Source organism: Spea bombifrons, chromosome 9, assembly GCF_027358695.1.
Source record: "Spea bombifrons isolate aSpeBom1 chromosome 9, aSpeBom1.2.pri, whole genome shotgun sequence".
NCBI lineage: Eukaryota > Metazoa > Chordata > Amphibia > Anura > Pelobatidae > Spea > Spea bombifrons.
This window is the reverse complement of record NC_071095.1, coordinates 32,561,161-32,574,298: the sequence shown is the minus strand read 5'-3', so window position 1 is coordinate 32,574,298 and position 13,138 is coordinate 32,561,161. Positions and strand designations below refer to the sequence as shown.

Genomic DNA, 13,138 nt, shown 5'->3' with positions numbered 1-13,138 from the left:
CCACACCGCAAAGAGAAGGCTGGTGAGGGGAGATCTTTTGATCACCCCTTTCGAGTCAATGGCGTTTCAGTTGGGGGGACACAACTGACACCTTCTGGCCCTCATGCCGATGCCACTGCAAGAGGTATGTTCCCATTTAAGTGGAATCGAGCATATAGTCAACAATGTTATTAAAAACAACTTGTTAAATACAATGGAACCTTTCCTGACCCAACGCTAAACCATTGTATATTGAGACTAGAATAACCCCTGCATACAGGATATCTAAACATGGAAATCACTAAATGCGTTGAAAGCTTCTGGTAAAATGGTATCTAAATTTGAAGATTTTCAATTTAATTCATACAAATCTATAAAAATGAGGACCCCCCCAAAAAAAACTGACAAAAATGAAGCAAAAAGCTCAGAATTTGCAGGTTTTGGGTGAAAGTTTGGTGAAAGGTTATGTCCGCGGAGATGCAGACGAAGACAGAAAAGTGGAGACAGAAGATAGGAGGACAAGAAGATGCAGAACAAGAAGATGCAAGACAAGGAAATAGAGCTGCGAGACACAGAAGTACGACAGAGAGGGTAGGGAGACATTCAGAGCGATTGAGAGAAAGAGTGAAAGAAAATGTGGGCGCTGGACAATTAATTGCACACGATATTTTTCCAAAATGACTGGCAGGAAATGGAAGTTGTTGTCTGAAAATGAATGAGCCAAAAACAAACCGAAATTTTTTTATCGTTTTTGGCCTATTTGCACATGTCTACTAGAAAGTGTCTACTGTAAAGTTCCCACTGCTGAGTCATATTCATTATATATCATTAAGGTATGTTTACAATTATTACCTGGACCACTGAACATTCACATTGTCTCCTTTTACGATACACCATAGAGTTGCTACTTCTCCCTCTGATACAGTGACACTGGTGGGTGGATTGGTGATTTTCAGCTCCCCTATATACAGAAATAATGTGTTACTTCCCTAGCAGAGTATGTGAATGTTGTATTTTTTTTTTACAATTATTGTCAATGATACCAGTCTTTTAAATGAGCTTAAGAATATAAATTTGGTAATTTCAATGTATAAATAAATCCAATTTCTCACTGGTTTCCTGTTAGTAAAAAGCATAACCAAAAAGTGTCTGCGCAAAAATAAACATATTTTAATAAATTTATATTTAATATTTAAATATGCTCACAACAGGACTCAACTTAATTTACAGTGTACCTGTAGAAAAAAAAGGAAATAGCAACAATAGTGTAAAATTATTTCACAACAGTAATAAAGTACATAAATCCATTTTTACACACACATATATACATGATATGGACAAAAGTATTGGGACACCTGGCCATTACACCAACAGCATTCTAAACACATAGATATTAATGTGAAGTTGGTCTGCCAATTCATCCAGTAGAGTATTTGTGAGGCCAGACACTGATGTTGGATGAGAAGGCCTGGCTCACAATCTCCGTTCCAGTTTATCCGAAAGGCATGAGATAGGGTTTCGTTCAGGGCTCTGGCAGGCTAGTCAGGTTCTTTCACACCAAACTTATCAAGCACATATGAGATGAATTGGAATGGAGATTGCCCGATCTCACAAATGCTCTACTGGATGAATGGGCAATAATTTCCGTAGAAACTCCAAAATCTTTCGGAAAGACTTCCTAGAAGAGTTGAAAGCTGTTACAGGTGCAAAAGTGGGAACACTTCTAATAATAATGTTGGTTAAGGGGCCTAACTTGAAACCATGGGGCCCTGGTGCTGGTCTGTGCCATCATTGCCCCCACACAACTGGTCTGTGCTTTCATTGCCCTTTACACCCCATCTAACATTCAAGATACATACACACAAACTACACACACTTACTCATACTCACTAACATACACTCCATCTCACCACACTTACACATCCATGCTCTCACACATCCATGCTCTCACACATCCATGCTCTCACACATCTATGCTCTCACACACACACGCACACATCAGTACACATCCATATTCTCACACACATCAGTACACATCCATGCTCTCACACACATATGTACAGATCCATGTTCACATCCATACATACATAAATATATATATATATATATATATATATATATATATATATATACACAAACATATCTATCCCACCTCTCGCCCCGCTTACCTCTCACCGCTCCTGCAGCTTTCTTTCTGGCTCGGTTTTGCCACGTGAGGTAACGTGACCCCAACACGCTCCTTTCCGCTTGTGCCGGGAAGGGCCCATTCTAAACAATTTTGAACTGGTACGAGGAGAAAGGAAGCCACTGCTGCGACCCCTGTAGTTAAGCCAGTTATGTTGGTGTAATGGTCAGATGTCCCAATACAACAAGTATTCACCATTACACCAATATTTTGCACATATTTGTAACATTAATTGATAAGGGTTGCTTAAATCTAAGCACCTAATTCACTTTTACTGCATTTAAAAACATAACCAGCCTTGTTAATCAATTTTGGCTAGCTTTTCCAAAGAGTCTAAAACATTGCTTATCTATCCATAAGCAGAGTCAGTTACTGACCTTTTATGTTCAGTTGGATCTGCTTGGTTTCCTGTCCATTTCCATTTGTAACAGTGCATGTATACAGCCCAGCGTCATCGGAGTTTACCCGGCTAACAGCAAGGGAGCCATCAGCCTGCTTCCTGTGCCTGAAATAGAATACAATGAAAAAATGTTGGCCCCTGATCATACCACATTCATGAGGCCCCTCACAGTATTAATAATGAACACTTGTCATTGTTATTTTAAATAAAATTAATACAAAATAATAATAAGTTAATAATTGTACCACAACCAGTGTCATCATGGTTACTTGTTTGAACGCCCAATGGCGAAACCTATTGGTGTGAACATTATACTGGGGTTTCTCTAGAGGGATATTGGGGCAATTCTCAAGATAGTAAAGTCAGCTTGCAATAACTAGCTGCTGTGTAGAGGCACATATATTTGTATTAACTACATGAATCCATTTATACTTAAATTAACTATAGATAAAAAAAGGCTTTTGTGAATTGCTAGCCATCATTGCTGTACACAGCCCTGTAGTGTAAGCTCAAATTGAGAAATATGTTTTCTTCCCTTTATAGCTAATTGCTGTATCTACTATCACCTCTAAAGTGTCCAGTACCATATTTTGTTATGTCTGAGATCATAAGCAATACTGTGGTTATGTGCCTTTTTTAACCCATAGATCAATTATCCTATCCCTCATAGACCCAGTAAGAGTATATCAATTGGATAACAAAGTGGTCTTTTTCATTAATTGATGGCCAACTTGGCCCATGCATCAGAAGATCTTCATAGTGCGTACCTGAGCTTAAATTCTTCACCCACAAAGCAATTTAGTGAATAGATGCCAGTATAAACCAGGGTCCAAACACTTGTGCAAAGGTTTAACTTAACAAAGTTTTGTGTCTGAGTGATATATCATTTTACCAAGTTTTGTGCCACTGAAGTTGCTGTTTGATATGTTGAGCTACTGCAGCATACAGCATAAAAATTACCCATCCCATAAAGCATTAACCCCAAATTATTGTAATGCCTATGTTTGAACCTGTGTTTATTACTTACAATACCGCTGTGTGTTAGTATGAAACTTTAATAACTGAAAAAAATAGCTTCATTTGTAAAATGTGAGCATTAACATCTCACAGTGACCCTTACCGGGGAGAAAACAGTGGCTTCCCATCCTTCTGCCATTCAACAGGAGTACCGGGAGGGATGTCCAGAACACAAGAAAGTCTTGCACGGTGGCCAAGATTTGCTTCCATTGACACAACATTTTGGGTAGGTATCCTAGAGAGAGGCAAGGGCAATATGTCTTTACAAATATATTTCCATTTTGTTTAAGAAAAAAATGAATTCCAATAAAATGAATTCAGGACAAAGATATTAAATCTCCCATAGGTAAACAGTTTTTTGATTGCATTGGAGGGGATCTAGCTTATTTTTCATTCACAGGGATTCAAATGTTTCAACCCTAATTCAAATGTTCTGTTTTGTGTAGCATTTTGCTACAGATATGCGCTCTGTGTAATATTTTTTATTTTGGCTCGTGCTTCTATTCATATTACATTAACTTTATGGTGTTCTTTCTCCATTTGTGTGTGTGTATATGTATGTGTGTTTATATATATATATATATATATATATATATATTATATTATATTATATATTAATATATGTTGTTGGATTTGTATATTATTACAATACAAATTTTACAAATTTTGCCTTTATATCATATATATATATATATATATATATATACACATTTTTTTTTCTTTCCTGTTATATATTGATGTCCTTTATCTTATTATTCTAGGCATGTGGTAATATATCTGTGGCACCTGTGGTGACTTGACATGCTGGGTCTTGGAGGGGGGTGTATCCCCAGCTCCTAAGTCTCCTCCCACCTTTGCACCGCTGTTGTTTTCTAATCGTTTTAATTTGTATGTACCCTTTATATTCAACACAGTGTACCATTCTGTTGGTGAGAGTTTTTGTGGGAGCAGGCGGGATTGGGCAAAAAATCAGCGGGATTAAAAAAGAAGTCCCGCACACGGCTCTACTGTGGAGGAATTGAATGCCTACACTGATGTTTATTAAGTAAACTGCACTAGAATTCATGCAAAATGGGCTACAATATGCATTTAAAAACAAAGTAGTGCTCAATAGAGAGATATACCTACCACTTCCTTGAAGACGCTTGATGTCCATATAAATTGTCTCTAATTGCCTGAGCTGATGAAGATTCTGATCTCCGTTCATTTTCTTTCCAAACTCGATCCATGTGACTTTCAGAATATGTCCTTGTTCTTCCATGTATGACACGCTCTATAAACATGAAGCAGATGTTTCAGAAAGGAGATCAACTAAATAAGAGGCATATAAAGTACCTTTCCATACTCTTTCCACAAGGTCAAGTTCACTGGGCCATAGATACACCACTACTAAATCCCCCACTGGTCTTTAGTAGCAATTATTGATGTTCCTTAGCTAGAGTTTTTGACATACCTCTCATTGTAATTTAGGTCATGCCATCAACGGCATATTCTAGGATAGGTCAACTCAACCAAGCTTAGGGCTGCAGTAGTTCCTCTGTGAGTTGTCACAGCCTCCACAAGTTTGCTTTCACCCGTGCCGTGCATCCCTAAAATGCACAGCACTGGGATATAAAGAAGGAAGGAGGAGTGGAGGGGGCAGCCGGTGATGGCATCACCAAACATTAATACAGCATTGTCTGCCACCCAGTCCAGATATGGATACGAATCTTCAGATCAGTGATATTGTGATATGGGAGAGATTAATGAGCAGTTGGGCAAGTAGTGGCTGTTTTTGGGTCATGCCAATTAAGTATTCCTTGAAAAAAATATAAATTAGTGAGAATTTTATAGGAGGAGGTTGGACATTTAGCAGTAACACAAATTTAGCCATGAAAGATGGAACAGTACCTTCAATTTATTACCTACTTACTTACATTATTTAAATGTACACATGAGCACATACCGCTGCTTGATGTTAAACTTTCTATTACAATTAATATTTTTAACCCCTTAATGACAAAGCCCGTACATGTACGGGCTCAAAATGCATTGTTTGTTTTTAATGGGTTTAGGGACCACCCATTGTCCTTAAGGGGTTAATATTATTCAAGTTCTCTATCAAGATATGTAAATAAATGCTATTTAATACCATGTGTAACATGACTGGTTTGCAGTTAATATTACATTACCCAAATATCTTCCTTATTGTGGCCACAGTCTGTCTTCTTCATGTATCACCAATGATAAAATGCTACATTCATAGAGGCATAATATAAGCAATCCTTCTGCAAAGCCCTGAAGTGATTATTATTATTATTTATTGTTTTATATAACGCTGTACACTGGGTGGACAGGACAACAAGTCGTATGTAACATATCAATTTGAGTTACCGAGACAACAGGTGAGGAGGGCCCTGCTCAAACGAGTTTATAATCTAGAGGGATTTAGGGTGTATTACACACTAGTAAAAGTATTGCAGGAGAGGGAATAGGAAAGGTGAGCTAAAGGAATATGGGAGGGCTTTAATGTGCTATGTTCTAAGCGTCCTTAAAGAAGCCGGTCTTGAGGGATTTTTGAAGGAATAAAGGCGTGTAGAAAGACGGATAGGCCGGGGAGAGCATTTCAGAGGATGGGGGCAGCCCTTAAGAAATCTTGTTAGCGTGCATGAGAGATAGAAATCACAGCAGAGGACAGAAGGAGATAATTGGAGTGGAGAGACCGGTTAGGAGTGTACCGTATTTGCTCGATTATAAGACGACCCTGATTATAAGACGACCCCCCAAAATCGAAATATTAATTTAGGAAAAAAACAAAAAGCCTGAATATAAGACTACCCTATAGGAAAAAAAGTTTTACTAGTAAATATTAATGCATGTAAACAATTTTTTCATATTTAATAAAAGCTATGATTGAGAAAAATATATATTTTTTATTTCCTTTTATTTGCCAACCTGCCCCCCCCAGTTATGCACATCTGCCCCCAAGGTTGCCACTCTGCCCCCAGAAATGCCTTACACCCCCTATTTGCCACTCTGCCCCATGATGTGCCTTTTAACCCTCTATATGCCACTCTGCCTCCAGAAATGTCTTATACCCTCCTATATGCCACTCTGCCCCATATGCCTTTTAACCCCCTATATGCCAGAGTGGCATATAGGGGGTTAAAAGGCATTTCTGGAGGTGTATATATATATAACTGCTAACAGCAATCAAACTCCTATCAAGCCAAGGCAGCCAGTACATGCTGGAACCTGGGGATGATAGGAGTTTGAGTACAGCCTCCCTATGCCATGCTACCCCCCCTACACATCCATGCTATCACACACACACTCATTCACAAACATTTAAATACTCATGCATTCCATTAATCACACATACACACACATTAATCACAAAAACCCTCCCCCACCCCCTTACCTGAACTGCAGATCTCTCACTCGAAGACTTCTGCAGGGGCCCGGCTGTGCGAGCAACTTCTCTGGCCCCGCCCCCAGAGGAAGGAGGGGGGAGGCAGAATTATGTGACACTCTGCTAGCTTCCTGCTGCTAATAGAAGAGACGCTGCTCGGGACCAAAGCACCGGTAAGCAGCCTGGCCCCAGCAGACATTTTTTTGAGGTCTAATTAGAAGACGACCTCGATTATAAGACGAGGGGTATTTTTCAGAGCATTTGCTCTGAAAAAACTTCGTCTTATAATCGAGCAAATACGGTATTTAGAGATGAGTGAGGAGATGGAGGGAGGGGAACCGCTGTGAAGGGCTTTGAAAGTAAGAGTGAGGATTTTGAAATGAATCCTGAAGCGCATGGGCAGCCAGTGAAGAGACTGACAGAGGGGAGAGGTGAAGTGATGGGAGAGGAAGATAAGTCTGGCAGCAGCATTCATGGTGGATTGTAGATGATTCATGGTGGATTGTAGATTGTAGGTGAGGCGGTTAAGAGGGAGATCGGCTAAGAGAGTTACAGTAATTAAGGTGGGAGATAAAAAGGGCATGGACAAGAGCCTTAGTGGCATCCTGTGTTAGGAGGGCATAGATGCGGGCTATGTTTTTAAGATGGAGACGGCAGATTTTAGAGACAGACTGAATGTGGGGGGTGAACGAAAGGTCAGAGTCAAGGGTAACACCAAGACAGCGGGCATGAGGGGACGGGGAGATTTGTCTTTCTGAATCTGTGATAATTTTGTATGAAGGAAATTAATCTTTTTTTCAACCTTTTGGTTAAATTAAGAAATAGGTTATGCTGTAATATGCATTAAAACATTCTAAACGCACCTCTCACTTGCAGCCGCACACTGTGAGTCTCTTTCCTGTTGCCATTGGAAACCATGCACGTATAAATTCCTGCATCTTCTGCCCTGACATGACTGATGACCAGGGAACTATCTGACTGGTATGTGTGTCTGCAGAAGAACAAAACATAAAAAAACATCACCGGGATGAGCAGCAGAAAATATATAATTGAACAAACGTATCTCTCGTTTTTCTCCACACCAATGCAATGTTTAATTCTTTTTGTAGACGCAAGTTTGGGCACTTGAAGAAAATTACTTCAAATTGGTCATGCTCTATACAAATGACATAAACATTGCACCATTATAATATGCGTGTTTATTCGCACATAAAAAATTACTGACCAGGGCCTATAAAGCTCCATGTAGAAGGATGTCCACGGATGTCTGTAGGGGCCTAGTTTGAAAGTCAATTTTAATGCTTTGTGCTATGTTATCACTGGCTTTGTAAGCAGGCTTTGGTGATACTTCCTTGTATTTTAAGCATACAACTACAGCTTGTATGCTTTGGATAGCAGCCATTTTACATATGGTCCTACATAACATATACACTTCACTGGCCACTTTATTAGGTTCAATTGCTTGTTAACACAAATAGCTAATCAGCCAATCACATGTTAGCAACTCAATGCATTTAGGCACGTAGACGTGGTCAAGACAACTTGTTGAAGTTCAAACCGAGCATCGGAATGGGGAAGAAAGGGGATTTAAGTGACTTTGAACGTGGGATGGTTGCTAATGCCTGATGGTTGGTCCAAGTATTTCAGAAACTGCTGATCTACTGGGATTTTCACACACAACCATCTCACAGAGAATGGTCCGAAAAAGAGAAAATATTCAGTGAGCGGCAGTTGTGTGGACGAAAATGCCTTGTTGATGCCAGAGGAGAATGGGCATACTGGTTCAAGATGACAGAAATGCAACAGTAACTCAAATAACCACTTGGTACAACTAAGATATGCAGAATATGATCTCTGAATGCACAACACGTCGATGAACTGCAGCAGCAGAAGACCACACCGGGTGCCACTCCTGTCAGCTAAGAACAGGAAACTAAGGCTACGATTCGCACAGGCTCACCAAAATTGGACAATGGAAGACTGGAAGAACGATGCCTGGTCTGATGAGCATCGATTCCAGCTGTGACATTCAGATAGCAGGGTCAGACGGTTCAGGCTGGTAATGGTGGTGGTGTAGAAGTGTGGGGGACATTTTCTTGGCACACTTCGGGGCCCCTTAGTACCAATTGAGCATTGTTTAACCGCGGCAGCCTACCTGAGTATTGTTGCTGGCCATGTCCATCCCTTTATCATCACAGTAAACCCATCTTCTGATGGTTACTTCCAGCAGGATAATACACCATGTCACAAAGCTCACATCATCTCAAACTGGTTTCTTGAACATGACAACGAGTTCACTGTACTCCTATGGCCTCCATAGTCACAAGATCTCAATCCAATAGAGCACCTTTGGGATGTGGTGGAACGGGAGATTCGCATTATGGATGTCCAGCCGACAAATCTGCAGCAACTGGGTGATGCCATCATGTCCATATGGACCAAAATATCTGAGGAATGTTTTCAGCACCTTGTAGAAACTATGCCACAAAGAATGAAGGCAAGGTACTAGCAAGGTATACCTAATAAAGTGGCCAGTGAGTGTATACACGGTAGAATGCTGACTGCTTCTACAGGTTGGCAAACCATAAACCACATGACACATTAGTGAAGAACATCACAACTTTACAGGTATCATATTGTTTTGCCTTTGTTTGCCCACTGAAATTGTGGATGTTTTCCTTTTGTACAACTAGCCAATAGCTTTTATAACATAACTTCTAAGTGTGTAAAGGTTACTGAACATAATCTATTCCTCTAAAGAGTAGTGCTGTTCATCGCACCTGGAAGAGGACACTGGGCGTTCATCCTTCTGCCATTCAACTTTAGGGTATGGATAATCACTCACTCTACAGAGCAGGCGTACAGTTTGTCCAGTGGATGCTTCGATGGATGAGGATTCTGCTTCGTCCAGAATAATTCTAAAAAAAAACATGTTAATGTTATGTTCAGTGCATATAAAACAGCATAGCTTCCAAATATGAAAGGTGAATTATAAAGTGTATCTGACAATGCTCTGTGCATATTTGCCTAAACATATTGTTACATTATAACAGCTTTGAATTATTGTGATACAGTAAGACATATTTGACCTCTAATGGAAGGAAGGCTAACATCATGGTTTCCTTCACCGTTGAAAAAAGGTGACCGGTGACTATGATCATGTAGGGCCACAGAGGACACTGGGTTCCAATTTTCCTCTTCCCACCCTAGGAAAACCAAGGGCATGCGGGATCTTCCCGGTGCCTCCCCACAAGGATGTGAATAATGGATATATAGAGAAACTGGATGGTAGAACAGTTTCTTGTGCTAGAAGCTCACGTACAATCTACTTTAAAACATAGAGTGAAGGAAACTTCCTGTATAGGCTGTCAACAGGATTCCTCTTTGCTAAGCAATCCAGGGAAAAGAAGGGACAATTGCATAAAATGCTTCTGGTGGATGACAAAGCTAAAAAAAAACTGAAATTAAAAATTAAATTAAATTTAAAAAACTTAACATTAAGTAAAAATAAAAGTTCATTGAGCTTTAAATAGCAATACCAGTAATTGGCAGGTTTGCTACTGGATCCAGTTATGATTTTATTTCAGATATTTATTTCAGTTCCCCTTTAAGGGATAATAAGGATATAATAAATTCTTCTAACTACTTTAAATAAATAAAAGTCACTTCCATTAAAATGACCTTATTAAATCTATTTATTATGGTTTAATGACTTTTGACAAGCTGCTTCAGTATTTCCATTCAAAAATATTCAGATTAAAAATACAATTACTGTACTTTTAGAGTAGAGTATAGTGTCTAAGCTGTTTTTTTTTAAAAGCAGACAAAGCACATGTAATCGCTTAGGAAGCTTTAAAGAAAATACCTGTAAAGAGAAGGGTGACGAGAGGAAGAGCTGTCTTTGGGATTTGTTTCATGTCGGACTTTTTCATTGGCATGTATTCTGTGGTTCCTGATATGCTCTTCCCATTCGTCATGCCCTGCGAGAACGCGTCCTTCATGATCTTGGTCCAGGGTTTTAACTATACCTCTGTGATGTCCTCCTTGCTCTGTACTATTAGGGCCGTCAACATGGGCATCAGGATGTATATGTGACATGCGATCCCACTTCATCCCTCGTTTCCGATATCTATACTCAATGGTTCCCGTTGGCCTTCTTGCAGTTCTCTGGCATGAGCTAATACATTCCTCTTCAGTGGCAAAATTGTTCTTATTCCCGTGACAGCTGCCATACCAAAAGCGGTTGCACTTTCCAACATCAGGCACAAAATACCAGCGAGTTGTCCAATCGCTACAGGGTCCTAGAGCACTCGGGAGCATGCACACTGCAGGATATGCTGGAGTGTGGATTAAAGGAAAAACAATATGATTGGTTGTGCTGTCTACTTAACTTCTGGAACTGTCAGGACACTTGGAAGTTTCCAAGTTGAGCACTCCCCCTCTCATCATAATCCATGGTTTGTTTGTTTTTTCTTATCTTTTTGTTTTTATTGTCACAGCTACAGGGTGATAATTTTCACTTCATTAAGGTGGTAAATGAATGTTATGTTGGTACTCAGCTGAAGTGTTACATGCATGTAAATTCATTTAAAGGTCAAATGAAAGTATTTTACTTTACTATATGATCTTCATGAGTTACTTTATGTATTGAGGGGATCTCTGCTCCTGGTTTTCTAGTTTCCAGCACAAAAAAAGATGAGCAATTAATCACATAACCATATTAAAAGGGGATTGGAGGACAACACAACATATGTAACTCACCTTGACTTGGTCTACTTTGACATCCTTCACCCATTAGACCAAGAGCCTTGTTTACATTGTCAAAACAGCATCCATACTGTGAACCCCTGCATTCATCAGAAGGCACCTAAATCAAACAGAATGTAATTAAACAGGCCAATTTTCCACATCTGAATCCAAAACCAGCTTTTGGAAAAACCAGGATGATTATTTTCACTTAAGTGTGGTAGATGGATCAATGTATTTATTTTACATCTTGAGTATTAACATATTAACTTGAAAACAAAACTATAACTATTCTGCTTTAAATGAAAGTCCTTGTTATTCTGTGCAAATGTACCAACACTGATCTTAATGCCATGCCTTATTTTCTGCTTATATTCACTATTTCATGGATAGCAGTAGGTTCTGCTTTTGCTATTTTCCAAAAGAAAAAAGATATGCACTTTGTGCTTGAACAAGGCATAGTCTATGGAAACCATAAGCAAGACCTCCAACTAACCATGAATCATTAGATTATCAAATGTTGGCAAACAGGGCGAAGCCCATCTTTACTCATACCTAACCTACTCTTGCCCAGAACACTGTTAATTATGAGCTATGGTAGGAGTATGAGTGACTATGGTTGCTTGGGATATAATTCTGGTCCTCCAGGTTGCTGGTTTTATGTATAACATGGGAACATACAGCAGGGACGGGGTCAGCTCTCTGATTCCTCCCAGGATTCCCATCACTGTAAAAGTTCTGACATCCCACATTGTTCAGACCTTGAGCTTCAGTTACACCATCTGGGCAACAACCAAATCTGAAAAACACACAGATTAGCTTACTACAGAGTACGTTACCATACATACCCTTCCTTACAGGAAAGGGATGACATCACAGACAACAAATTGATTTTTTAACATCTACTAATTTATTTCAAACTAGCTGGATAATACATCATAAAATGTGTGTATACCTCAAGTGGCGTGTAATACATTGCAGCACATTAATAAAAGCGTAACTTCCCTTATATTAATAGATAAGGGTGTACCCATATAATACCAGTAGATAAGAGTATCTACTGCATATCCAAGCGATCGGGCATTTAAAATTAACAGTTTTCGCGCACACGGACCGGGAGCTGTTACAGGAGATCAAGAAGCTCAGACAGAGGGAAGCCCAGGCTGATCTCCCGTGTAGTGGCAGGGATGCATCCCTGCCGCTGCAAGAAGGTTAGGACGTACCGGTACGTCCATAAGGGTTTCTTGCGATGCGTTTTATGGACGTACGGGTAAGTCCATAGGGAACTTAAGGGTTTAAATAAAACAATTAAGCTACAACTGGCTTATACCAGTATACTCCAGTATTAAAATAAAGCAACTCCAAATGTATTACATTATTTGAAAGAAGAAAAAAAGAGAAAAGGTATAGAGAAATGCAT

The 13,138-nt window shown here is 39.5% G+C and overlaps 1 protein-coding gene across 2 annotated transcripts in view; it reads right to left on the bottom strand.

The window, feature by feature from the left end:
• PAPLN (papilin, proteoglycan like sulfated glycoprotein) overlaps window positions 1-13,138 on the bottom strand; it is a 54,970-nt gene that overhangs the window by 5,310 nt on the left and 36,522 nt on the right. For both annotated transcript variants that reach the window (XM_053474849.1, XM_053474850.1), the window contains 9 exons: window positions 12,400-12,517; window positions 11,734-11,839; window positions 10,838-11,309; window positions 9,753-9,890; window positions 7,836-7,963; window positions 4,710-4,854; window positions 3,685-3,816; window positions 2,542-2,669; window positions 832-940 (listed from right to left, as the gene is read on the bottom strand). In XM_053474849.1, the coding sequence (XP_053330824.1) occupies window positions 832-940; window positions 2,542-2,669; window positions 3,685-3,816; window positions 4,710-4,854; window positions 7,836-7,963; window positions 9,753-9,890; window positions 10,838-11,309; window positions 11,734-11,839; window positions 12,400-12,517 (1,476 nt within the window). The remainder of the gene's footprint in view (window positions 1-831; window positions 941-2,541; window positions 2,670-3,684; window positions 3,817-4,709; window positions 4,855-7,835; window positions 7,964-9,752; window positions 9,891-10,837; window positions 11,310-11,733; window positions 11,840-12,399; window positions 12,518-13,138) is intronic.